This window comes from Sus scrofa, chromosome 1, assembly GCF_054392235.1.
Source record: "Sus scrofa isolate SSC_HxYL_T2T_F1_AM1 chromosome 1, Sscrofa_HxYL_maternal_Yorkshire_Landrace_v2.0, whole genome shotgun sequence".
In the NCBI taxonomy this organism is placed as follows: Eukaryota; Metazoa; Chordata; class Mammalia; order Artiodactyla; family Suidae; genus Sus; species Sus scrofa.
The window spans coordinates 16150098-16177789 of record NC_139383.1 but is presented as its reverse complement, the minus strand read 5'-3'; the positions used below and the strand labels follow the sequence as shown (position 1 = coordinate 16177789).

Genomic DNA, 27692 nt, shown 5'->3' with positions numbered 1-27692 from the left:
GAAGTAAAAGAGATAAAAGGAATCCAAATTCAACAGGAAGAAGTAAAACTATCACTATTTACAGATGACATGATACTATACCTAGAGAATCCTAAAGACTCTACCAGAAAACTGTTAGAGCTCATCCATGAATTTGGCAAAGCCACAGGATACAAATTGTTAGCGTATAGAAATCGATGGCTTTTCTATGCACTAACAATGAAAGATCAGAAAGAGAAATTAGAGAAGCAATCCCATTTACCATCACATCCAAAAGAATAAAATACCTAGGAGTAAACCTACCTAAAGAGACAAAAGACCTGTACTCTGAAAACTATAAGACACTGATGAAAGAAATCAAAGAGGACACAAATAGATGGAAAGACATACCATGCTCTTGGATTGGAAAAGTCAATATTATCAAAATGACTATACTACCTAAGGCAATCTACAGATTCAATGCAATCCCTATCAAATTACCAAGGACATTTTCCACAGAACTCTAACAAAATATTTTGAAGTTTGTTTGGAAGCATGAAAGACCCAGAATAGCCAAAGACATTCTGAAAAAGAAAACTGGAACTGGAAGAATCAGGATCCCAGACTTCAGACAATTCTACAAAGCAACAATTATCAAAACGGTATAGTACTGGCACAAAGGCACACATATAGATCAGTGGAACAGGATAGAAAGTCCAGAATTAAACCCACACACCTACACCCAACTAATCTATGACAAAGGAGGCAAGAATATACAATAGAGAAAAGACAGCCTGTTCAATAAATGGTGCTGGGAAAACTGGACAGCCACATGGAAAAGAATGAAATGAGAACACTCCCTAACACCATACACAGAAATAAATTCAAAATGGATTAAAGAACTAGATATAAGACCATATACTATAAAACTTTTGGAGGAAAACATAGGCCCAACACTCTCTGACATAAATGACAGCAATATCTTCTCAGATCCACCTCTTAGAGTAATGACAGAAAAAGCAAAAATAAGCAAATGGGACTTAATTAAACTTTAAAGTTTCTGCACAGTAAAGGAATCCCTAAACAATTGAAATGACAAGCCACAGAATGGGAGAAAATCTTTGCAAATGAATCGACTGACAAGGGATTATTCTCAAAAATTTATAAACACCTTCTGCAGCTCCATACCAAAAAACAAACAACCCCATCAAAAAATGGGCAAAAGATCTAAACAGACAGTTCTCCAAAGAAGACATGCAGATGGCCAAAAAACACATGAAAAGATGTTCAACATCACTCATTATTAGAGAAATGCAACCAAAACCAATATGAGGTACCACCTTACATCAGCCAGAATGGCCATCATCCAAAAGTCTACAAACAATAAATGCTGGAGAGGGTGTAGAGAAAAAGGAACCCTAGTACACTGTGGGTGGGATTGTAAATTGGTGCCACCACTGTGGAAAACAGAATGGAGATTCCTCAGAAAACGAAAAATAGAACTACCATTTGACGCAGCAATCCCATTCCTGGGCATCTATCCAGAGAAAACCATGACTTGCAAAGACACATATACGCCAATGTTCATTGCAGCACTATTTGCAATAGCCAAGACATGGAAACCACCTAAATGTCCATTGACAGAGGAGTGGATCAAGAAGATGTGGTACAGATACACAATGGAATATTACTCAGCCATCAAAAAGAACGAAATACCAGCATTTTTAGCAACGTGGATGGACCTAGAAATCATCACGCTAAGTGAAGTCAGCCATACAATGAGACACCAACATCAAATGCTTTCACTGATATGTGGAATCTGAAAAAAGGACAGACTGAACTTCTTTGCATAACAGATGCTGAATCACAGTTGGAAAACTTATGGTTTCCAAAGGAGACAGTTTGGGGGATGGAGGCCTGAGCTGGGGTTGTGGGATGGAAATCCTATAAAATTGGATTGTGATGATCATTGTACAATTATAAATGTAATAAATTCATTGAGTAATAAAATAAATAAATGAATAAATAAATAAACCCCAAGGGTTCAAGTCCCAATCTGGGTTTAGGCTGGGTTCAAGTCCTGGCACAAGGGTTCAAGTCCCTACCTGGTTTCTGGTTAGATTCAAGTCGCAAGTACTGTCAGTTTCAGTATTACGACCAGTTTTTTAAAATTTATATGGGGAAGTTGGAACAATGAAAAGCTGTCAGTTGGTGATAGAGAAAGAATTAAAACTTTCTCATTCAGTGTTTTGTCTTTTAATGCCATACCCATCATTGCTTTTAAAAAAATTTATAATCCAATTTGGATATAATAGAATTGAAGAGCAATCATAGTATAATGTAAGTAGATTTTGCTCCAATGTAGGATGACTTACATTGTGTTCAATGTATTCTAATCCATTTGTATAAATGTTTGCATTGAGGAAGGATTAATCATGTTAAATAATGTTGTAATATTATTTTAAATATTATATTATATTATATTATAGTTAATATAGCTATACTATATTAGAGTTATTATAATAAAATAATAATAACTCTCTTTACAGTAGGGCCCTTTAAATTGTACCCATTGTCACCTCTACCTGCTTAGTGAATAATGATAACTAGTATTTGTTAATGTTCTACAGTTTGCAAAGTATTTCTACCCATGTTTTATTTGCTTTTGTGCCCACTATCAAAGAAAATTGTATTTATTACAATTAATGTTTGTATGTGTGAGAATGATTTAGGAAAGTCATTTGAATTAGACTTTAAATTGACTTTCATCTATAAAAATTTTGATATTTACTGAAAAAAAAAAAACCAAAAAAAAAAAAAAAAAAACCAGCTGCTGAGAGAGTGGATCTTGCCTGAAGGCCTCCAAAGAGGGCTTTGCATTTGGCACTGATCCACACCTGCAGGCCTTGCCTCTGTGAACAGAAACTAAGGACAGTAACTTAATGCCACCGTGTTTGATTGAGACTTATTTTGGTAACTGAAAAAGTCAATAAGATCCTATTAGTCTCCTGTGAAATTTCCTCTACAAAAGCCTCCTTTCTCCTTCTTTTGCTTTTGTTTAAAGCTTTTGCTGTTTGTGAACTCTCCCAGAGCCAGTGAGAAAAGGAAGTAAACACTTTGATTTTTGCATTTCATCAAGTTTTTGTTTTTGTTTTTTTTGTCTTTTTAGGGCCACACCCACAGCATATAGAGGTTTCCAAATGCAGGGTTGAATTGGAGCTATAGCCACCAGTCTGCACTACAGCCACAGTAACATGGGATCCCAGCCATGTCTGCAACCCACACCATAGCTCATGGCTTCAATGGATCCTTAACTCACTGAGCAAGGCCAGGGATCGAACCTGTGTCCTCATTGATACTAGTCAGATTCGTTTCTGCTGAGCCACAACAGGAACCCCCAATTTCAAGTTATTTTCGCTCTCTGTAGTTGTATTTCCCGGATGCATAAAACTCTTTTAGGTTTTCAAGTCATAAAAGATAACTCATTAGTTTGATTGGATTTTTGAAGTCTTTTCATGACACATCTTGACGTGCGCTTTTTTTTTTAAGTTGAGGTATAGGTGATTTACAATTTTATATGTTTCATGTGTACAACATAGTAATTACAATTTTTAAAGGTTATACTCAATTTACAGATATAAAATATTGGCTATATTTCCCATGCTGTATAATATATTCTTGTGGCTTATTTATATTATACATAGTAACTTGTACCTCTTAGTCCCCTGGTTGTTTTTAGTTTAGTTATTTAGCTAACAAAGGGCATCTTTCCTTTGAATGAGTTATTAATATATATAAGACTATAAGATGGGAGACTTCCCTTCAAGCACCCCAGGGCTTCTTCCTGACATCCTCTCATGTTTATATGATGCTGGAAAAGATGAAAGTATTTTACAAACATTTCCTAAATGTCAGGATAAAAAAAATATGTACACATACACACGTATATACAACATACTCAATTTGTAACTTACAAAGAGATATTACCTTTAATTAAAGAAAAAGTGTCTAATCTCGCCCTAGGGTGTCCTGTTCAGCAGTAACAGAGTCTTTAATGGTTGGGCTCTGGCTAAATCCATGCCTAACTCAGTCAGCTATTCTGACACAACTGCACTTCCCCAAAATATTCATTTAGTGGCAAAGAAGACACCCTGGGGTTTATTTTTATAACACACACACACACATGCTTACTAATATACATACTTAGTCTGAAAAATGACTATCTATTCCTCCAACCTCCACGTTGCTTCTAAAGTATACAAGGCATTGGGCATATGCCAGTTACAAGTAGTGATGAGATAAAGCACTACAAAATATTTCGGTAAGAAACTCCACTGAACCAATGGACCCAAAGCATTCTAGCTTTCTGCCTATGTCAGCTAACCAACTTGCCAAACTCGATGAGAGCTCTATTAGTGGTTTGAAGACCATTACAACCCCGTCGTAATCCAATGCCATCTCCCCACATGTACAGAGAGTGAAGGAGACACACAAGGCAGTTGTCCTGATCAGCAGCAGCCAGAACATACATTGGTACCACACTTGTCCAGATATTTCAAGGGAACAAGCTTAGGCTCTGTTTGTTCTTCAGTTATGTGTTCCCTTTTCTATTTACCTTTCATCATGGGTCAGACCCAAAGTTCCATAAAAAGAAGCAAAAGGAATTCACCTGTCTGTACTTTCTTAAGTTGTATGTGCTGAAATGTTAGAGCATAGTCACAAAGAACAGGACTCTGATGTGTCTGTCTTTCTCAGTTCTGGGGGAAGGGGATTTTGAGAGCATTTCCTCATGAGTTGGGAATTTCTCTCATCACATGCAGCGGAAGACCATTCTCAAAAGAACACAACCAAAGAAGGCAGTAGTTAAGATAATTACTTGCTTATCTTGAGGTTTCAGGAAACAAAAGGAACTATTTTTGGACTGGAGCCTTTCTCTTACTCTTCCAATCCTCTCAAAATATACCCTGTAAATAGTGGTCCACTTGTAAAACTAGCCATGACTAGAAGCCTATAGAAGTAGAGAACAGAGGGGACACAGAGCTTATTCTTCCTTCTACAACCCAACCAAGTTTTACTTTTGTGTTATTGTTTTAGAATATGTTACGACCAGCTCTCCCAACTCTGCCCTCATTTCTCTTTCATCCTTCTAACTTACCCCAATCAGAGACATGGTTTGAGTTATAAGCAAAGTACCTACCTAGGAAGAAGGGCTAGAAGCAGCAAATCAAATCAAAGGGATGGAGCAGATGTAGTGCCTGACAATGTTTTGAAATATGTATGGAAATAGAAGAAATAGAAGAAAAAAAAAGACCTTTCTATTCCATATAGACTCACTCCCTAGATCTTAGGTGAAAGCTATTCTAGCCTCTCTTACTAGGATGGTTAGAATGAGGAATCTTGCTTTATTCCTCGTCTTACCTCCAGTGTGCTAAGTTCTGAGCCTAGAAACCTAGTGAATGTTTGATGAACGAATGGACAAAAGAGTGAAGAGAATGGCAAGTAACATGAAGGAAGATGGAGGAGTGTTAGAACTTGAGCAGAGAGAGTAAGACTAGAGTTCTTATGGTTCCCAAGAGAAGGACAACATTTGCTGAGAACATGAGCCAAGGTTCTTGACACTTGGCCACATGCAGAGTTTCTATAGATCAACACTGCTTGGAGTTCCCGTCGTGGCGCAGTGGTTGACAAATCCGACTAGGAACCATGAGGTTGCGGATTGGATCCCTGCCCTTGCTCAGTGGGTTAAGGATCCAGCGTTGCCGTGAGCTGTGGTGTAGGTTGCAGACGCGGCTCGGATCCTGCATTGCTGTGGCTCTGGCGTAGGCTGGCGGCTACAGCTCCGAATAGACCCCTAGCCTGGGAATCTCCATATACCTCGGGAGCGGCCCAAGAAATAGCAAAAAGACAAAAAAACAAAACAAAACAAAACAAAACAAAAAAAAAAAACAAAAACCAAAAAAAACCCCACTGCTTTCCTCTTGCTTCTTCTCCTTCTGTGTTTCTCTTCTTTCCAAACCAGGGAAGTTTGTCAAAGTATGTTACTGCACAGACCTTCAGGCAAATGAGCAACCATCCTCTGGGGAATGCCAAACCCAATTCTCAGTTTAAGCAGATACTGATGTTATGGCTCTAAGGTTACTATAATCAGAGGATATACATTGAACTTGAAAGCCCTCACACACCTCCATAACTTTTATACTACAGACTGTGGATCTTTTCAATCTGAAATTTTCACATCAATATAATTATGAGTTCTATGGTCAAAATATTAAGATTACAGAGATGTGAGAGTCCCATTGTGGTGCAGTGGGTTAAGTTTCTGGTGTGCTCACTGCAATAGGGTCTCCGTTATAGCAGGGGTTCTATCCCTGGCCTGGGAATTCCACATACCATGAACATCACCAAAAAAAAAAAAAAAAATGACAGAGATGTGTACCAAAGGGCCCTTATCTGCAAGGTCTTCTCTGACCTCCCTCAGCTCAATTACAATCTCTTCCTCCCTCTGAATTCCAGGAGCATTTCCCTACATTCTCTTTCGGCCTTGCCACCTTCTACTAGGTATTATTGTTATTTAGGATCACATATAATCTCCACAAGAGCACCTCGGGGGCAATATTCCCTACAAACTCTTCATAGGGCTTTACTTGCTTGCTCCTGGCCATCAGAAGGCTCTCATAGCGTTTTGTTTGCTTGTTTATATACAAGTGACCAAATGGATTCTGACTGCAGTTCAGTTAAACTATTCATCAAGGAGACCCCACAACTAGTTAATATTGCAAGTCCTTTGGAATCAGCTGTCATATGTTACCTCTCGATATCTACTCATTCTGTGCTCTGAAATATGCCAAGCACTTTAACCCTCACTGGAACCTTAGCAGGGAGTATGATTCTCTCCATAACTGAGGAAGGTGAGGCTTAAAGAATGAAGTGATTTTCCCCAGTTCACCCCACTAGGCAATTGGCGAAACTGGGTTTGAACCCAGGCCATAGGATTCCAAATTCTATGCTCATAGCCACTGTAGAATCCTGCCTCCATGTCAGTAGAGTTAGGCCTTTCAGGTCCTTATTCCAAGAATCATTTCTTGGAAAGAACTGAATCACAGCTTATGCACAAACCAGCTAGCTGTTGTGGTCTGAAAAAGCAAGATCCTTACACACACACACACACACACACACACACACACACACACACACACAGTCCTTTCAAACCTCTAAAACTGCTTTCCCCTTGGCCACCCCCCCTCCAAGTGGAAGTGCCAGGACCTTTGAGGAGAGAGTGACAGGAAGTTGGGGAAACCCAGGTCGACTACAGATTCCAGTGATGCCAGAAGCATATCGTGCTGTAAATTTATTGTCTAGGAAGTGGAGTGTTTCTTATTTTTCCTTTCCTTTCTAGGCCCGCACCCATGGCACATGGAAGTTCCCAGGCCGTGGGTCTAATCAGAGCTGCAGCAGCTGGCCTACACCACAGCCACAGCAATTCCAGAACAGAGCTACGCCTGTGACCTACACCACAGCTCACGGCAACATGGGATCCTTAATCTACCAAGCTGGGCCAGGGATTGAACCCACATCCTCATGGGTCCTAGTTGGGTTTGTCACCGCTGAGCCACAGTGGGAACTCCTAAGAAGCTGAGTGTTTCTAAACAGGAAAAAGACTTCCAAATCGTCCGCTGCTATTGGAATAGATCTTTCACAACTCAGTTTACCCACATTTATTTTTCATGAGGTATGTACTTTTTTCCCAAGGAAATTTTTTTCAACATTTCCTTCTAAATAGTTTTCTTAAAGAAAAAAATGCAATTAAATATTCAAGGCCATGGAGTTCCTGTCATGGCTCAGCAGAAACGAATCCAACTAGAAACCATAAAGTTTCGGTTTGATCCCTGGCCTTGCTTAGTGGGTTAAGGATCCGGCGTTGCTGTGAGCTGTAGTGTAGGTCGCAGACGTGGCTTGGCTCTGGCATTGTTGTGGCTGTGGCACAGGCTGGCAGCTACAGCTTCGATTCGGCCCCTAGCCCAGGAACCTCCATAAGCCGTTGGTATTACCCTAAAAAGACAACAGACCAAAAAAAAAAAAAAAAAAAAAATTCAAGGCCTTGAGCTATGTAAGCTATGTAAAAAGAATTCATGTTTAAGGGTAGTTTACATCTAGGCTCACGGTTAACTTTGAAACACAATAGGTATGAATTATTAACCTATTATGGTCTCTCGAGTCTTCCTGCTTAATTGGTACAGTAAGTCCTAGGATTTGCTGGGGTTTTGTTGTTATCACTGTTGTTGTTTAACCTTGACTCAGATAACCCTTCATTCCTGAAGCAAGACACAAAAAAATAGGTAAAGCCACAATGGAGTATTCATTCATGTGCACCAACTTGTCCCCAGATGTTCCTTGGGAAATTAGCAGCCCTGATCATCTTTGTCTCGAAAATATGCTATGAGCTGCCATAACGTTTTTGCCCTTTATTCAAAGTTTTGGGTGCATTGAGGTGCAGTGACGTAGGTGACCTTTTGCAGAGGTTCCGGTTTGTTTTGTTGCCATGGAGTGTGTGGTTTTGCTTCTCCCTCTCTCTGCCTTTGCTCTCACCCCCACGCAGGCCCTGTGGTTTTTCAGTGTCAAAAACCGCACTTTTAAAGAACATCCTCAGAGTTCTTGCTGTGGCGCAACAGGATCCGTGGTGTCGCCAGAGGGCTGGAGCACTGGGATGTGGGTTCAATCTCCAGCCTGGCACAGGAGGTTAAGGATATGGATTGCCACAGCTGCGGTGGAGGTTGCAACTGCAGCTTGGGTCTGCTCCCTGGCCTGGGATCTTCATAGGTCATGAGGAAACCAAAAAAGAAAAAAAGTAGTAAATAAAAAATAAAAACATCCCTTTTTGATTCAGACCAGAATCTGAAAGGTTTCCTCTCTAGGCACTGGAGGAGTGAGGTTTTGTGCTCTGTCAGAGGAGTTCTGGGCAATAGGAGCACCAGGAGCGAGGGTCTGGGGTTTGGGGCTCCTTGCGAGAATCCCTAAGAGAACATCACCCAGGTGCCAACACACCTGCCTGGGTGCATCCTTGCTGCACATGGGCAAGAACTGAAAGGAATAACGCAGAGTCTTGTAACATTAGCTAAATTACCGCCTTTAATGTTAACCAGGAATAACACCTTGAGAAGAGGGCTTTTTGTTATTCCCATCCTGCAAATGGTTTGAGTCCGCTGCCAAGATCATATACACAGGGAGCGGCTGTGTTAGCAGTGTTATCTGTTCCATCTCTTTCATTCATTGTTGAACTGACTCACTGAGGGAGGAGGAAATAGATGAAATGAGATAATGAAACCTCTCTCTCTCTCTTTTTTTTTTTTTTTTTTTTTTTTTTGGTCTTTTTAGGGCAGTACCCACAGCATATGAAAGTTCCCAGGCTAGGGGTCTAATCGGAGCTGCAGCTGATGGCCTAAGGCACAACCACAGCAATGTCAGATCTGAGCCACATCTTCGACCTACACTGCAGCTCATGGCAACGCTGGATCCTTAACCCACTAAGCAGGGCTAGGGATCGGACCTGCATCCTCATGGATACTAGTTGGGTTTGTTTCAACTGAGCCACAATGAGAACTCGCATGAAGTTTTTTTTTTGGCGGGAGGAGGGTGTCTCATAGGTATGTTTATTCATGCAGGGCAGTGGCACTGCTACAAGTGTACATGACGTCCCACAATCCCACAGCACAGCCAGACTGACGTCCCCTTCAAGTGGAGCTGGTTAATGATGCCCATGAGCAGGCACAGGACTGGGAGCTTTCAAGGTTTTACTTCTTTTATCAGCACTCCTGATTTTATAAACGGTGAAGCCATCAACCCCATTCCTACCCAAATTTCATGGTGAACTCGGGTATAGCAGGGCCTCATGGGGATCCAAACATTCTTTTTTTTTTTTTTTTGCTATTTCTTGGGCCGCTCCCGCGGCATATGGAGGTTCCCAGGCTAGGGGTCGAATCAGAGCTGTAGCCATCGGCCTACGCCAGAGCCACAGCAACGCGGGATCCATACTGCATCTGCGACCTACACCACAGCTCAAGTCAAAGCCGGATCCTTAATCCACTGAGCAAGGGCGGGACCGAACCCGCAACCTCATGGTTCCTAGTCGGATTCGTTAACCACTGCGCCACGACGGGAACTCCGGGATCCAAACATTCTTAATAAGGCTTTGAAGCATCTCGGCACAAGACCAGAGGCTCAGGCAGCCCTGACCCAAAGCCAGCGACTTGATATGAAGCTGTCTCAATTACTTATATGCCGTTTTCTTTCTAAAATTTGAAGCAGGCTCCTCCCTTTCTCTTCCCCACCCCCTCCTCACAGCCTAGAATATCTAGGATAATTTTTACTGACGGGATTTTACATTTTATTTTTATGCAGACCAGATCTTTCAAATAGTCTGGAAATAATGATAGGCTATATGTGCCTAGGACCTCCCTTGATGAGATGTAAAGTAATTGTCAGACGGCACTTCATCGCCCTTCCTGACGTCTGAGGCCAGACGTGCTGAACAGTGTTGTTCTGTCCATCTTGCAAGGAAGGGTGATAAAAATCTGAGGGCTAAAATGGCACTTTTCGAAAGGTTAGTGAAATCGTCACTTAAAAGAGGAATCAATCAATTAGCAAGTATTAAAATCCTAGCCAAGTACAAAGCATAGTTTAGGCTGTAGGAGAGAAAGGGGAAAAGTATCCAGAAAGGGAAAAAGAGAGAAAGAAGAGAGAGAGGAGGGGGAGACGGCAGGGGAGACCGCCTGGAAGCTCCCAGGCAATTACATTTCCTTTTCCACTCATCACTCTGTTCTTCACTGAAAGTAATTCTTTAAAAAATTTAATTATTGTTACTTTAGTTGCGTTCGTTTCATTTATTTATTTACTTTCTTTTTAGGGCCATTCCTGTAGCATATGGAAAATCCTGGGCAAGGGGTCGAATGGGAGCTGCAGCTGCTGGCCCACATTACAGCCACAGCAACGCAGGATCCAAGCAGTGTTAGGCAACACCGGGTCCTTAACCCACCGAGCGAAGTCAGGGCTCGAACCCAAATCCCCATGGACACCATGTCAGGTTACTAACCCGCTGAGCCACAAGGGAACTCCCTGAAAATAACTCTAAAGAAATCCTTCATAATCCTTATAAATTCTGTAGTGATAGCATAGATTTTACAACCTTCTTTGATCTGTTGTCAGCAAACATAGGATATAAACAGAAGAAAGATGCAGTGAGTCTTTAATCTTTAAAGATCACCATAGGTTCTCTGGAACTTTGTATATTGGTTAAACCACCCAGGCTGCTTTGAAAAGCCTGCTTACTAAATTTTTATAAAGTCTTTTAATATGTTTTCTTTGATCATCTCCTTAACATATATGATTGTTTTCTTTTGTGGGCATTTTCAGTATTGACCCAAATTATATCCCAGGGTATCTAACTGAAGAGGTGTAAACAAAAAATGTCTCCTATATGAGGAGACAGAACGCGATCTGAAGTAACAGTTATCTTGTGTTCTCTTTCCCTATGCTCAAATAGCCCTTGGAAGTGTTGTTCTTGTTTGGAAACACTCAACTTCCTGGACTAGAAATTTATAGCACAATAGGCTTCTGGCATTACTGGAAACTGCAGTCAATCTGGATTTCCTGTCCTCTTGAGTTTAACCCGACTTCCTGTCACTCTCCCTTCAAAGGTCCTGGCACTTCTCCTTTGGGGGGAGTGGTTTTAGAGTTTTTAAAGGACCTTGTATATACATATATGAGGAAGTGTCTTGCTTTTTCAGACCACAACAGCTAGCTGGTTTGTGTATAAGCTTTGATTCATTTTTTTCTAAGAAATGATTCTTGGAATAAGGACCCGGAAGGCCTAACTCTGCTGACTCAGAGGCAGCATTCTACAGTGGCCATGAGTGTGGAATTTGGAAGCCTATGCCCTGGATTCAAACCCAGTATTCTAATTCACTAGCAGAGAATGGGAGAATGTATTTTCAAACAATGCAACTGACAAGGGATTAATCTCCAAAATATACAAACAACTGATACAATTCAAAATAGAAAGCCAAACAACCCAACTGAAAAAGGAGCCGAGGACCTAAGCAGACATTTCTCCAAAGAAGACATACACATGGCCAGTGGACATATGAGAAGACGCTCAACATCGCTAATTATTAGAGAACTGCAAATCCAAACAACACTGAAGTACCACCTCCCACTGGTCAGAATGTACATCATTAAGAAGTCTACAAATAACAAACACTGGAGAGGGTGTGGAGAAAAGGGCACCCTCCTCCAATGTTGCTGAGAATGTAAACTGGTATAACCACTATGGAAAACAGTATGGAGGTTCCTCAGAAAACTAAAAATAGAATTACCATTTGATCCAGCAATCCCACTCTTGGGCATATATTTGGACAAAACTATAATTCAAAAAAAGACATGTACCCATATGTTCATAGTAGCAATATTCACAGTAGGGAAGACAAGGAAACAACCTAAATGCCCATGGACAGATGAATGGATTAAGATGATGTGGTATGGGAGTTCCCACTGTGGCACAGTGGAAACGAATCCGACTAGGAGCCATGAGGTTGTGGGTTTGATCCCTGGCCTTGCTCAGTGGGTTAAGGATCTGGCATTGCCATGAGCTGTGGTGTAGGTCACAGATGTGGCTTGGATCTGGCGTTACTATGGCTGTGGCGTAGGCAGCTGTAGCTTTGATTAGACCCCTAGCCTGGGAACCTCCATATGCTGCAGGTGTGGCCCTAAAAAAAGAAAAAAAAAAAAAAGATGTGATACGTATATACAATGGAATACTACTTAGTCATAAAAAAGAACAAAACAATGCCATTTGAAGCAACATGGATGCAACCAGAGATTCTCATACTAAGTGAAGTAAGAAAGACAAGAAATAGCAACAACAGCAACAACAACAACAACAGACAAAAAGACAAAAGACAAAAAAAAAAAAAAAAAGAAAGAGAAAGACAAGTACCATATGATATCACATATATGTGGAATCTACAATACTCACAAATAAACCTATCTAGGAAACAGAAACAGACTCACAGACATAGAGAACAGACTTGTGGTTGCCAAGAGGGAGGGGGAAGGGAGTAGGATGGACTGGGAGTTTGGGGTTAGTAGATGCAAACAATCATATTTAGAATGGACAAACAACAAGGTCCTACTGTATAGCACAGGAACCTATATCCAATCTCCTGGGATAGACCAATATGGAGAGGCATATAAAAAAAGAATGTATACATGTGTATGACTGAGTCACTTTACTATACAGCTGAAATCGGCACAATAGTGTAAATCAAACTATACATTAATATAAATTTTTATATGAATGGAAATCCACTACAGATTTATGAATTCCGCATCTCCCTAACCATCCTTATACTGTCTATCACATTACTGAATGTCATATTTTACATTCTGATTTCAGATTTAAATGTATTATGTAAATAATCATGAAACTCAGTGGCATCTAAAGGGCTACCTGAAAAATTTGTGTCTTCTTACATATCAGAATGTATTATAGAGAATGTATCATAAAGTAATAGTTAGATGGATTTAGAATATCCTGTTAAATGGCTGAAAATGCAGGACTTTAAAATCGAAATCTCTCAGTTCTGGCCAATCATCTCTCCTACTCATTTTCGCCGTAAATGAAGAAGCATATTTGCTATATGCTTAGTCAGTGTAAAGTGTTTAGCACAGGACTGGACACACACTGGATGCAAAAAAAGGTTAGCTATTAATTTTATCATAATTAAGCTGGCAGCATGATTGGATGAGGCCTCACTGTTTTTTGTTGTTTGGATACCACAGTGGGTTGTGAAAGGATAAGTCTGAGACCTGGTCCTAAAGCACCTCGGTCAGCCCTAAAAGCCTATAGAAATGCCTAATTTTGTAACTTTATAAATATCTTCAATAAATTAAATAATGAATCATCAGCATTATTTTTATTCAGCATTCACATATGCAGTTCATTACTGACAGAATAACGTTTTTAGTAGCAACTATAAAAAGCTAGATGATAGCAGCAGCAAACTGCAGCTGCTTGAACAAATAAATTCCATGAGTGCCAACTAATAATCAGTGGTCTGATCAATGGCTTGTCCATGTAGCTTTCAAGATCAATCTTAGTTCTCAGAGATTTCAGTAAAAATACATTAATTTTGTAGCTGACACAATGCATAGACGAACACTAAATATGATGGATGACACTCAAAAATTATTTCTGTTGTAGAAAAAAACCAAAAAAACCCTGAGACATAAAAAGGATAAATATGGGGTCCTGCACTCAGGTTGAATAAATCAATTACAATCAGGACAGCAGTGAATGCAGACAGATTAAGCAGGTTTTAGGTGATCCTGCTAATGGAAAATTCAACATGAACCTATTGTGTGACACAGCTACTAAGATGATTTATGTAAGTGAATGTTCATTAATAGAGGTGAAACATGTCTGGATCACTGGAGGTAATAGTCTGTCAGGAAGACCCATAGTTTACATATGGGTTTCAGTGAAGGGTGTCAGATTTTAAGAAAGGCATGGATGGGAGTTTCCGTCATGGCTCAGTGGTTAACAAATCTGACTAGGAACCATGAGGTTGAGGGTTCGATCCCTGGCCTGGTTCAGTGGGTTAAGGATCTGGCGTTGCCATGAGCTGTGGTGTAGGTTGCAGACATGGCTCGGATCCTGCATTGCTGTGGCTCTGGTGTAGGCTGGCGGCTACAGCTCCGATTAGACACCCCTAGCTTGGGAACCTCCGTATGCTGCGGGAGCGGCCCTAGAAAAGGCAAAAAGACCAAAAAAAAAAAAAAAAAAGAAGGCATGGATGAATCTGAGAAAACCCTAAAGAGGCTGGATGGTATACAGTCTAAAAATCAATTCATATGAGGAACATCTGAAAGAACTGGGAATGTTGAATTCTGAGAAGACCATCCCAAGGGGGAACATTCATTTTTTTTTTCAAAAACTTAAATGTCTAATACACAGAATAAAAAGATGTGTTCAGTACTTTCCCTAAAAGAAGGCCCAACACTAATGCAGAGTTGTAACAAGGAGGCCCATTCTACTGGGCCAGTAATTCGACATGATTAATGATGTCAAGGTCATGATGTGAAATCGTGAGATTTCATCTCCGGAAATACCAGGCAGAGACTGGGTGACACTGGAGGGGAGGCTCTTGTATGGATAGGAGGCTGGGTGGGACCCTGATCCAGGGCCTGGTCCAAGTCTAAGACTGTAGGCTGGCTGGGTAGGTCTATGTGCTGAACTCAATCCTGAGGGACCAGCTCTAGCTGATTACTGTGCTTGTGTTTGTTCCAACTTTGTTTCTCTTCAGAAGGAGGACCCTGTGAAGACACAGGGAAGGAAGGAGAAGACAGCCAACTAAAAACCAAGGAGAGAGGCCTTAGAGGAACCCAGCCCTGCTGACACCTTGATCTAGGACTTCCAGCCTCCAGAACTGTAGAAATTTCTATTGTTTAAACCACCTCGCCTGTAGAAATTTGTTATGGCAGCCCTGGCAAACCAATACGAATTTCCCACCTCATCGCACTGAAGCTGTTTGGGTGAAGTTTATCTCCCTAAGCCAGGAAATACTCTTCTCTACAAAGGGTCCTCACAGAGTTAATAAGAAGTCACGTTCCTCATGATCCAAGACTCCCTGTGTTGATCCAGCAATTTCACTTCTGGGTATCTACCTGAAGGAAAAAAAACCACCAACTAAAAAAAAAGATGCATGCACCCCTATATTCACTGCAGCATTATTTACAACAGCCAAGCTATGGAAAGAACCTAACTGTCCAGTGATGGGTGATGGATAAAGAAAATGTGATGGGCACAATATTCAACAGAATAACATTTCGCTGCAAAAAAATCCTGCTATTTGCAACAACACAGATGGAACTTGAGGACATTATGCTCAGTGAAATAAGCCAGAGACAGACAAATAATGTATGATCTCCAGCATATGTAGAATCTAAAAACCCAAAACTTCCCAAAAAACTGAGCTTATAAATACAGAGACAGACTGGTGGTTACCAGAGACATGGGCTATAAGGGCTAGGAAAGATGGGTGAAAGGAATCAAAGGTACTCATTTCCAGTAATAAAATAAATAAGTCATGGGATGTGATGCACAGCATGGTGACTCTAGTTAATTATACTAAATTGTATATTTGAAAGTCGCTAAGAGAGTAAATCTTAACAGTTGTTTTCACAAGAAAAAAAATGTATATAACTATGTGTGGTGACAGATGTTAACTAGACTTATGTGGTGATCACTTCAAAATAAAGACATATATCAAATGATTATGTTGTGTATTTGAAATTAATATAAAGTTTTGTGTCAATTATATCTTTAAAAAAAGGCTCCTGTGTGTAGACAGCCGCCGGACAAGTGGTTCATTCCCATCCACAGCAACTCCAGGCCAGCCCAGATCTGCCTGATGAAAATCAGCGAGGAGCACCTGCACAGAGTGCTTGCTCCCACACCCCTCACTTAATTAACTCCATTATCTCAAGCAGGCCTAACGCTAGGTAAGAGGATTGCTTTCTGGATCACGTGAAGAATGAGTTCATGCTTTTATTCTTTTCCTCTTCATGCTCCTTTGCATTTTTCAAGTTTTCTACTTGGACTTTGAACTAAAAAAAGCAGATGTAACTTTTTTTTTTAAGTATTCTGAGTCATCGAAAAAAATCATGAGCCTTTCCTTGAAGCATGTCTGTGTTCTGGAAAAGTCAGCAAAAAAAGCAGCAAGAACAAGGGTGGGCCTCAAAACAAATGGTTAGTAGAAAAGTAAAATCATATAATAGAACATTTTTGGAGTTCCCACTGTGGCACAGTGGGGTAAGACTCTGACTGCAGCAGCTCTGGTCGCTGTGGAGGTGTGGATTCAATCCCCATCCCAGCATACTGGGTTAAAGGATCTGGCATTGCCTCATATCTGACATAGGTCGCAGCTGAGGCTTGGATCCAATCCCTGGCCTGGGAACTTCCATATACCATGAGTGCAGCCATACAATTAAAAAATTTAAAAAAACCCCATTATTTCAACAATCACTTTAATGCTTTCTCCATTTTACACCTCTGCCAACTTCTAGACATTTGGGGAATATAAGTGGAAGGATATTACCGAAGACCTCTTCACTGAAACACTAGTCTTCGTTACAATGATGATAGGAATTACCTTCATGTCCACTGACGGGTCACCCTGCAGCAGTGTCCACTCGTACTGGACGATGGCACGGTCATCTGTGCTCTCACGGCCATCTAGAATCACCCCGTCTGTGGGCAGATGCAAAACCACATCCTGCCCAGCCTTGCTAAGTGGAGGCTCATCCTTTTCTGGGAGAAAAAAAAAAAAAAAAAAAAAAAAAAAAACCATGAGAGACAATTCCCTATTTTTTCTAATTTATTAAGAGAAGTATCTTGTTTGCTAGAATAGACATGGTCCAGCAAAGAACTGCCAAGAGGATGTATAGCAACTGAAAATTATTTTCTTATTTTCTGTTGCAATGTAATAAATTAAATTTGGAAAATTAAGGCAAGTCCTTGGATCCACGCAAAGTAAAACTCACATGGAAATTCTCTGGAATCCCATTTTTCATCAAGGAAAATAGAAGAGGTTCACAGCTTCTAACTAGTTTTATGAGAAAAACCAGCACAGAGTTTCTGAGATATCCTAAACTAGCAAACAAGTGTCTTTAGCTTTTATCCTTAATGATACTAAATAATTTAAGGCTCACTACATTCACTAAATATTAATTCTTGACTGACAGCAGCTTTAGTGATGGTGGATAGAAGCTATCAGATACAGAAAACATTTCTAAGAGCAGAATTGTCAAAAATTTAATTGAATTAAGCATCTTATTGGTAAGCTTACCCAAATGCACAAATATTTTAAAGGAACTTAGTAAGTTAGCTGGAAGAAAAACTCTATAGGTTTTTGTAATACTTCCTTTTTGACATTCGATGTTTCCTCCCTCCTCCAGTGCCAAAGCTTGGTCCAAATTCTGGCCCACGTTTGTTCTTCCGTAGCTTATTCTGTGCGAAGGCAGAGGTCTCTTCCTGCACAGCTGAGGTGGGCTCCCAGACAAACTTCTAAGGGCCAATCCAGAGGCCTGGTGCCTGAGGTCTGGGGCTAGTAACAATCCTATTAGCTTCTCTTTAGGCTAAGAGGTAATCACTGAAGCTGGAATGACTTCTGGAATACTAATCTGATTGGGTCACTTTCTTGATTCAGGAGATGTTCAGAGCCCTTCCAGACCTACCTGTGCAGCCCTAGCTTCTCACTTAGCATTCCTCCCAAGGCCCAGCAACAAAGGATTGATGTGGGTGACTTGCAGCTCCTAAAGCTGTGGCTTTTCTGAACAAGAACACTAGTGCCAGCCTTGAAGAGAGTTGACTTTTTTAATGAGCAAGTTTACAAGGAAAAAGCATGACTGCTATCGCCGAAGGGTACATATGTCCATTGAGAAGATGAGTCCCATTTTTATATTTTCGAAACAGTGAGGGCTAGTCACGCTGAAATAAATAAGCCACATAAGCAATCCCTGCCTTAGAAGAAATTTGACCTGCCTTTTTCCACCTGAGCAAAGATCCAGTGCCTGATGTCTTTATTCCACTTCTCGTACGTAAGGAGGGAGATGACAACTGCATTACAAACAGGCCCTTTTATGGTTTTATGGAGAGGTTTCCTTTGCTTCTGGAGGTTTCCTCACTTTCTACACAATGGTTTATCACTTTATAATTCTGGAATCTTATAATCCAGCAGTAATACATTATAGTTATCAGCTATTTGCATTAAAATTTATTATTCTATTCTATTCTATTCTATTCTATTCTATTCTATTCTATTCTATTCTATTCTATTCCATTCCATTCCATTCCATTCCATTCCATTCCATTCCATTCCATCCCATCCCATCCCATCCTATTCTATTTTATTGCCACACCCACAGCATACAGAAGTTCCTGGGCCAGAGATCAGATCCAAGCCGAAATTGTGACTTATGCCACAGCTGTGGCAACACTGGATTCCTAACCACTGCCCTGGGCTAGGGATTGAATCTGAGCCACCACAGAGACAACATCAGATCTTTAACCTGCTGCATCATGGTGGGAACTCTAAATTTTATTTTAAAATACCATTTTTAGGTAGATAAACTAAAATGTACCCATGTGATATAAACAGCAATGATACTAATAATTTTTTTAGGCTCGCAAAAGATTTAACCAAAAAGATTTAAGACGAAAAAATCAGGTAAGATCTGAAATAGCCCATATATTATAAAACTAATCAATCCTGGCCCTCCTGGAAGAAAAAAAATTCATTGCTTTTGTCATCTCCTTTTCTTAGGTAAGCTTGAGGACATGATTTATGAACACAGTGAAATCTTCATGTCCTCTAAATTGCTCATTGTATTTGAAATAATAGAGTTGTACCTCCTAGCTGTACTTATCTACCTAGAAGCAGGCTTCAAAAATAAATGACAATAAGAAAAGAGTGTGCTATCTTTTTTTTTTTTTAAGTTTGACTTGCTGATAAAGAGTAAGATAAATTTAACTCTGAGTTTTCATTATAAAAATGTAATAAACCAGTTTTAGGTGTTGTGGAAACACTGATTTCTTTTGAAAACTAAGCACACAGGGTAAGATCCACAGAGGTGAAATAAGACTCATACCAATTTTGATGGAGCCCATCTAGGTGGCCTTTTATACAGAGAAGGACATTTTTACTCTGATTTACCATACATGCTCTGAACAGAGCCACAATGACAAGGAAGAGGTCTGGAATCTGGGCCTTATATGTGGGCACAAATGGTACAGTCAGGCTGAGGATAAGGAAGTGGGGCCAGACTAAGGGAAGAGGCGTGGCTATTACAGGTCAAGTTCATCTTGATTTTTCTGCTTGTTTGCTTTTGTGGCTTTTTTCTTTTTCTTTTTTTAAAAACCATGTGTATTTTTCTTTTCTTTCTTGTTTTTCTTTTTTGGTTGCCCCAGGGACATATGGAGTTCCCAGGCCAGGGATCAGATCTGACCTGCAATTCCTTTTTAGGGCCGCACCCATGGCATATGGAAGTTCCCAGGCAAGGGGTCATATTGGAGCTGTAGCCACCAGCCTACGCCACAGCCACAGAAAGGGGGATTTGAGTCACACCTGCCATCAACACCACAGCTCACAGCAATGCCGGGGGCCTTAACCCACTGAGCGAGGTCAGGGATCGAACTTGCATCCTCATGGATGTTAGTCGGGTTCATTAACCACTAAGCCACAACGGGAACTCCCGACCTGCAATTTCGACCTACACCACAGCCATGGCAACACAGAATCCTGAACCCACTGTGCCAGGAGGGGACAAGACCTTTGCCCCCACGCTCCCAAGACCCTGCTGATCACGTTGCGGCCACAGCAGGGACTCCGTGTGTTTTTCTTAATTGCAACACTTTAGGAAAAAATTATTTACAGTCCCAATAGGATTATCATTATTTTGGGTGTATACTATTCTAGTCTTTCTCATTCTGAGCTGCTGATACTAGTAGTAGCTACCATTTACTGGGTGATTTCTTTGTACCAGGCACCATGCTAAGTGTTTTTGAGCCATAATTTCACTCAACTGTCACATGTCCCTGAGGTGGTTATCTGCATCATACTCATGAGAAAGCTAGGGTCAGAAAAGCTAACTTAATTGCCCAAGAGCACCTAAGTGATAAATCCACCAGTTCAGGTCTGTCTCCTCTGCCCACTACACTTGGGGGCACTGGATGTGTATCCAAGTTACAGTAAATACAAAGTTACATCCTGAATATAGTCTACTAATTTATTCATGTATTCTATTTATTGATATTTATTCATATATCCTAGTATTGCATGTGTCACTGTACAAACTTCACAGTTGTCATTTTAATTACCTAACCTCTTATTGAACATTTCACTTTGTTACCAATTTTTTCACCATTATAAATATTGCCATCATAATTTTTTTTTTTTTTTTTTTTTTTTTTTTTTTTTTTTGCTTTTTAGGGCCACACCTGAGGCATGTGGATGTTCCCAGGCTAGGGCTCAAATTGGAGCTACAGCTGCCAGCCTATACCACAGCTACAACAACTCAGGATCCAAGCCGTGTCTGTGATCTATACCATAGCTCATGGCAATGCTGGATCCCCGACCCACTAAGCAAGGCCAGGGACAGAAGCTGCATCCTCAGGGATACTGGTCAGATTTGTTTCCACTGTGCCACAACAGGAACTCCCATAATAAACTTTTTTTGCTTGTGGTTTTTTTTCTTTTTCTTTTTGGCTGTGCCTGTAGCATGTGGAAGTTCCAGGGCCAGGAAGTGAACCCATGCCACCCTAGCCACAGCAGTGACAATGCCGGATCTTTAACCCACTGCACCACCAAGGAACTCCGCTCATACTTTTTCTTTAGTATGGATCATTTTCCTAAAAAAAGACTTCAGGAGAATGACTATTTTAATGATTTCTGCTCTCTTTCCTGATTGATTTCCCAAAGAGTGGTATTAATTTACACTTACAGTGGCCCTGTAAGATTAAGTTTTCCACATACATTCCATGGTAAGAATAAATATATTGTTGCCAATTTAATAAGCACAAGCTGGCATTATTTACATTTCTTTGGTTAATTCTAAGGTTGAACATTTTCCCATGTTTATCAACCTAAGTGTGCTTCTGGGAACTGTGTTCATAACCTTTGCCCACTTCTTTTTGTTTTTCTTTACTGATTCACATAAGCTTTCTATTAGTATAATAAATATTTTGATCTTATCTTTCCCCAGACTCTTGTTTGCAATTCCTTCTGTTTCCTGACATAATGATTTTTTTTTTTTTTTTGCTTTTTAGGGCTGCACCCGCAGCATATGGAGGTTCCCAGCCTAGGGGTTGAATTGGAGCTACAGCTGCCGGCCTACACCACAGCCACAGCAATTCGGGATCTGAGCTGTGTCTGCAATGTACACCACAGCTCACAGCAATGCTGGATCCTTAACCCACTGAATGAGGCCAGTGTCTGAAACCGCATCCTCATGGATCCTTGTTGGGTTTGTTAACCGCTGAGCCACAAAGGGAACTCCCTAAAATGTTTTTCTTTAAAAATGCATACAATTCATCCTTTTTCTTTGTGATCTCTTTAGTTGACTAGAAAATTATCTTCCCCCAGGATAAGTTCTGGTAAGTTTATTTTCCTAAATCTTCCTATATATGGAGTAATCTATAGCTTAATTAAAAAAAAAATCAGAGTTCCCATTGTGGCACAGTGGAAACAAATCCAACTAGAAACCATGAGATTGCAGGTTTGATCCCTGGCCTCACTCACTGGGTTAAGGATCTGGTGTTGCTGTGAGCTGTGGTCACAGACCTGGCTCAGATCCTGCATTGCTGTGGCTGTGGCATAGGCTGGCAGCTACTCCGATTTGACCCCTAGCCTGGGAACCCCCATATGCCGCAGGTGCGAACCTAAAAAGACAAAAGACAAAAGACAAAAAAAAAGATCAGTTCTTTAACCCAACTGGAATTTGTGTGTGATCAGAGCTGTAGGTCGAAATGCATTTTTCCCAATATTCCTACCAGTTATCTCAATATTACTTATTAAACATAAATGTTTGCTGGGAGTTCCTGTCGTGGCTCAGCGGTTAACGAATCCGACTAGGAACTATGAGGTTGCTGGTTCGATCCCTGACTTTGCTCAGTGGGTTAAGGATCCGGGGTTGCCGTGAGCTGTGGTGTAGATCGAAGATGCAGCTTGGATCCTGTGTTGCTGTGGCTGTGGTGTAGGCTGGCAGCTGTAGCTCCGATTAGACCCCTAGCCTGAGGACCTCCATATGCCGGGGGAGCGGCCCTAGAAAAGGCAAAAAGACAAAACAAAAATAAATCAATAAATGTTTGCCACTCTTTTGTGCTGTTTATTTACAACGCAAAAGGGAGAGGTTGAAAATGTGAGAAATGTGAGAAGGGCAGGCACTTGCGGAGGGATTAGCCTTGAACTTTCCTAGGTCAACTCTTTCCTCTGTGCCTGGGGTAGAGAGGGAGAGGCTGGGTTTGCAGCGTGTGGATTTGAGAGGGGAGGGCAGAGCACTGCCAAGTGGCTTTGATTTCCCCAGACACAGAGGCGGCCTGACCTCTCAAACTGCACAGGGCCTTCCAGGAGTTCCTGGTTTCCAAGCTGAATCTCCAGTGGAAACAGCACGGATGTTCTGGTCCTCTGAGCCCTCGGAGACTGTATTCTCAGGTTCCTCTGGGGTCCTAACCACTCCGCTCCCTCCCTCCTGCTGCTCTTCACCTTTATCAGAGAGGCCAGGCCCCCAACTCTTCAGAGAGCAACACAACCCAACCAGCATCCTAGAAGGACATCAAATACACGTGTGCCGCCTTCCTAACTCACAAGGCACGTCCACCCTTGATCCTCACACAGCCCAGCTGGAACGCAAGGCCAGCACTCAAATCCTAAGAGGATTAGCAGGGACCCTCACGTGGAAGAGCAGGCTCTCAAATCCAGGTCTCAGGACCTCAAGCCTCTTCCAGGACTGTGGGCAGATCCTGTCAACACACCATCTCCAGCATCCTCCACCCCTGCCCACACTCTCCCACCATCCCTACAGCCACCCAGTTAGTCCCACCTGGAAACCCAACCGCATCTCTGCTTCCAGGTGGCCGGGTGCTGCAGCAGAAAGCATTCGAGCTGCTGCAGAACACAGCTCCCAACTCACAACGGTGCTATGAGACCCTCTGGAGAATTACCTTCTCTCACCGAGTACACTGGGACCTATAAGAGAATTTTGATGTTGTGAGGACGGAGTTCACGGTCTAAGAAGCTTATAACAGTGTCCTCGCACGAAACTCAATAACCTTTGACAACACGGCTGAAGGACTTACATAAATTTTTCATATCTCATCTCACCTGGCCCATCACCATTTCCTCATGATATTCTTATTTACCTCAAATGAACCCCTAACAAATTCTCTGCAAGAGCTTTTCTAAGCCATTTTTATGCTACTTTAGTCTTAAACTCCACATGCTCACAAGATTCAGAAAAAGGAAAAAAAAAAAAAAAACCCTTGAAAACCAGAAAACACTCTAGAAGGCAAAATTTAGCTTCAGAAGCACAAAGAACTTCCGGGGGTTAAGGATCTAGGCAGGGAAAACACAGAGGATTTGGCTGGAACTTCTTCCCTCCCTGCAGACAGAATGAGCTCCAGGCCTGAGCTGCCCCTTTTCATTTGTTCATACACTGGGGAGCTGAAGAAATGTGAGCAGAGCGTGTTTTCCTAGAATAAGGACCAAGCCCAGTGGTCACCTATGTGTATTCTTGAACATCTACAGAACTGAATTTCTTTTCTTTTCTTTTTTTTTTTTTTTTTTTTTTTTTTTTTTTTTTTTGGTCTTTTTGTCTTTTTAGGGCCAAACCCATGGCATATGGAGGATATGGAGGTTTCCAGGCTAGGGGTCTAATGGGAGCTACAGCTGGTGGCCTACGCCACAGCCACAGCAACGCCAGATCCAAGCCACATCTGTGAACTACACCACAGCTCACGGCAACGTCAGATCCTTAACCCACTGAGCAAGGCCAGGGATGGAATCCACAACCTCATGGCTCCTCGTCCGGTTCATTTTCACTGCACCACAACAAGAACTCCCAGAACTGAATTTCTAAACAAACTATCCCCAGGGAAGGGAAAAGCAAAATGAAATCAGAAGAAAAAACAACTCAGAAACTTCTACTAGTAATCAGAATTCACCCCCCCCCCCCGCCGCCCCCTGCATATTCTTTCCTTGTTTATTTTCCTTTTGGTTTCCCCTGACTTGCAGGAAAGTTCCCTTTGGAAATGTTGGTTTTTGGCGGATGTACAGTGAGAAATGGGGAGGGGATTTTGTTCCTTTGCTACCAGGAGTTTTGAATCCCTGCTGGGGCAAAGGAAGCATGTGTGTGTAACAGCTATGGGCGGGCTGAAGGATGCTAGTGGGGGTCCAAGTGAAAGTGCTTCCTGCCTCTACCTCAGGGATAAAACTTAGGGGTCCTTCTCTGTCTTAGGGGTCCTTCTCAGTGTCTGCCTCAAGGCTGAGCAGTCTTGGGGTGACCTTAGATGTTTATTCCCCTGGAGGTGGGTAGGGAGGCGGGCCATTGTGGGGAGAGATTTCCAGACCTCTCTCTTTGGACCTGAAGGTCACAGAGACTCCAGATTTCCAGAGTGGCTGAGGTTTCACCCTTCTAACCTGCTATGGTTTCAGTCTTGTGTTATCATAAAGCAAACAGCAACAGAGTGCAATCAGACACACTAAGCTGACCACAAGCAGGCTCAATCAAGGTTTTATTCCCTCAGTGACATTTATCTCCTACTGCTACGCTTTTTTTTTTTTTTTTTTTTTGGCTCTTGGGTCTCTTCATTCTCATTCTGACCATCCCCAGAAAGTAAAACCATTGAAGGAAAAGCATCATTTTTTAGCTTCTTTTCAAAAGAGAGATGCCTTTATTTTCAACCAATCAAGTCTCTTCTTTTCCCTCTGTACAAAGGAGAACCCTCGTTCAAGGGAATCAGTTGGACTTACTTCAGAATAACCTGACACACTTCCCTTCCCATTTCTGCCTGATGAAAGCAACTCTAGGTGGATTCAGGAATCCTGAGAGCCAAGCTAAGAAATAAGGGTGTACTATGCATAATCTGGCTTCTAATTAGATTTTGTTCTTGCACTTGCTTGAAACAAACCATGACTTATAAGAACCCGAGACTAAAATACCCCCCCCGCCCCCGCCTTCAATTCCTTTAAATCCAGTTTCTGTGAATCCTCTCAGATTAGCTTTCCTCCTTAAGCTTAGAAGAATTCCTCAAGCAGCCCACCGTGCCTACTTCTGCTCAATTTACTGGGATTTCTCAAAAACCACCCCGAGGACTGAGAAATCAAAGCCACTCTTCTGGATACCCGCAATTAAGTGTGTTTATTTGGATGGAGGGTGTTGCATTTCTGACTCGGTTGAGGAGGGTCCGGCGGTCCTGCCTGGGCGGGTCTCCCAAGTGCAGCCACCAACAGGTGCAAGAACGCGACAGCAGGACCCAAGTGACCCCAGCCTCCGGTGGCGTGCTTACCCAGCCGAGCGGAAGCCCGGGCGGTGGCCGGGGCGCCAGCTTCCAGGCCTTCCTGCTCATCTTCTGAGCCGCGGCTGAGGCTGTAACTGCTGTAGCCGCGGTGCAGCGCGAACTTGCAGACGTTTCGGCCGCGCGCCGTGCAGTTGAAGAGGTAGCAGCCGAGCGCGGCGGCCGGGGACGCGGGCCGCCGGGACAGCTCCACCACCGCCACGGAACAGCGCGGCTCGAGGCAGCAGGCGGCCAGGCACTGCCGCCAGTCCCGCACGGCCGCCGGCGCCCTCAGAAAGCTGGCGCCGGCGGCGATGGAGTCCTTGGTGCGGATGATGGCGTCGGGCATGGCACTGTAGCCGCCGCCGCCCGGGCCCGGGCAGCCTTCCTGGGGGCCGCCGCCCGCGCGCAGCTCCAGCTCCAGCTCCTCCTGCGGTCGTTCTTGCTGCAGCTGCCGGCGGAACTCCTCCAGCAGCTGCTCCACTCCCGAGAGCTGCGCATGCAGCTCGGAGAGCGGCGCGGAGGGCGATGCTGCCGCGCGGCCGCTGGGCAGCCACAAGCACAGCAGCAGCAGTCCGTGCAGTGCCGGGCGCCGCGGAGGCCGCTTGCGCCCCGAACCCGTGCTCTCCCGGGTGGCAGAGGCCATGGCGGCCGGTGGCGGAGGAAGCGAGCCGAGGAGGGGCCGCAGAGCGCGAGGGAGCCGGGCGAGCTCGGGGCTGCGGCCTTCCTGCGAGGTCGCGGCGGGCGCTAGGCCCCGGCGCCTCAGAGCGCAGCCTCCCCGGGGCCCCGCTGCGCCCCCGAGGTTGCGGGAGCGCGGTCGCCCGCGGGCACGGCAGCAGCGAGAGGCATAGCCGGCTCGGCCCTATACCGCTCTGCGTCCTTTCCGGGGGTTTCTGGGGCGCCGGCGCCTCTCCGCCGCCGGTCAGGGCGCCCTCGGTGAAGATCAGCACCGGGGAGGTGAACAGTGGCCGTGGGGGCGGGGCGTGCCAAGCCCCGCCCAGGCCCGCCCCTCCCGCCCCCTTCCTTTGCTCGCGTGGACTCCGCCCACACCCGGAGGTTTCCCTGGGTTTAAGCGAAAGTAACTCCGCAGCAGAGCGCCCCCGGAAAGGGACTTTGTGCCTGTGGCCCTCTGAATCTGGGCGGGGTTCATGTCTAAGAACCCTGGGCTTTATTAACTAGCCAGAGATGCTCAGTTGCCGGCTCAGAGGGGTACGGGCACTTGGGGTGAAAGGAAGGGGGGTGTCCACACATCCTTGTGACCTCAGAGCCCGCTCCAGCGACTGGGGAACCATCAGGCACTCTCTTCGGTCCTTCACTCTGATTGTCTCCTCCACCTTATGTCCCCAGGCCTAATTGTGGAACAGATGGCGGGCGGTGCTGTGGAAAAATACGCAAATAGCCGTCACATTCCCTGTGGAAATCTGAACACAGTCAATTAGAGGACATGATGACGTCACTCACTGCCTGTGCAGAGGCCTTCAGCTGAGGTCTTGTAAGATCTAGAGAAATGGTGTTTTCTGTGACTTAATAAAACGTATGAAAAGACGTCTGAAAACCTCCCACCCAGGGAAGGCTTACACCTGGGAGTTCTAGCTGCCTGTGATCTTTATTTCTGAGTCCATTTCTTTTTTCT

General features: G+C 43.0%; 1 protein-coding gene across 1 annotated transcript in view; it reads right to left on the bottom strand.

Moving 5' to 3' along the window:
• LRP11 (LDL receptor related protein 11) overlaps positions 1-26997 on the bottom strand; it is a 60542-nt gene extending 33545 nt beyond the window's left edge. Inside the window, exons 1-2 of the mRNA XM_001928988.6 lie at positions 26072-26997; positions 17163-17320 (exon numbers count right to left, since the gene is read on the bottom strand). Coding sequence (XP_001929023.1) covers positions 17163-17320; positions 26072-26705 — 792 coding nt within the window. The 5' untranslated portion in view covers positions 26706-26997. The remainder of the gene's footprint in view (positions 1-17162; positions 17321-26071) is intronic.
• Between the last annotated feature and the right edge of the window lie 695 nt (positions 26998-27692).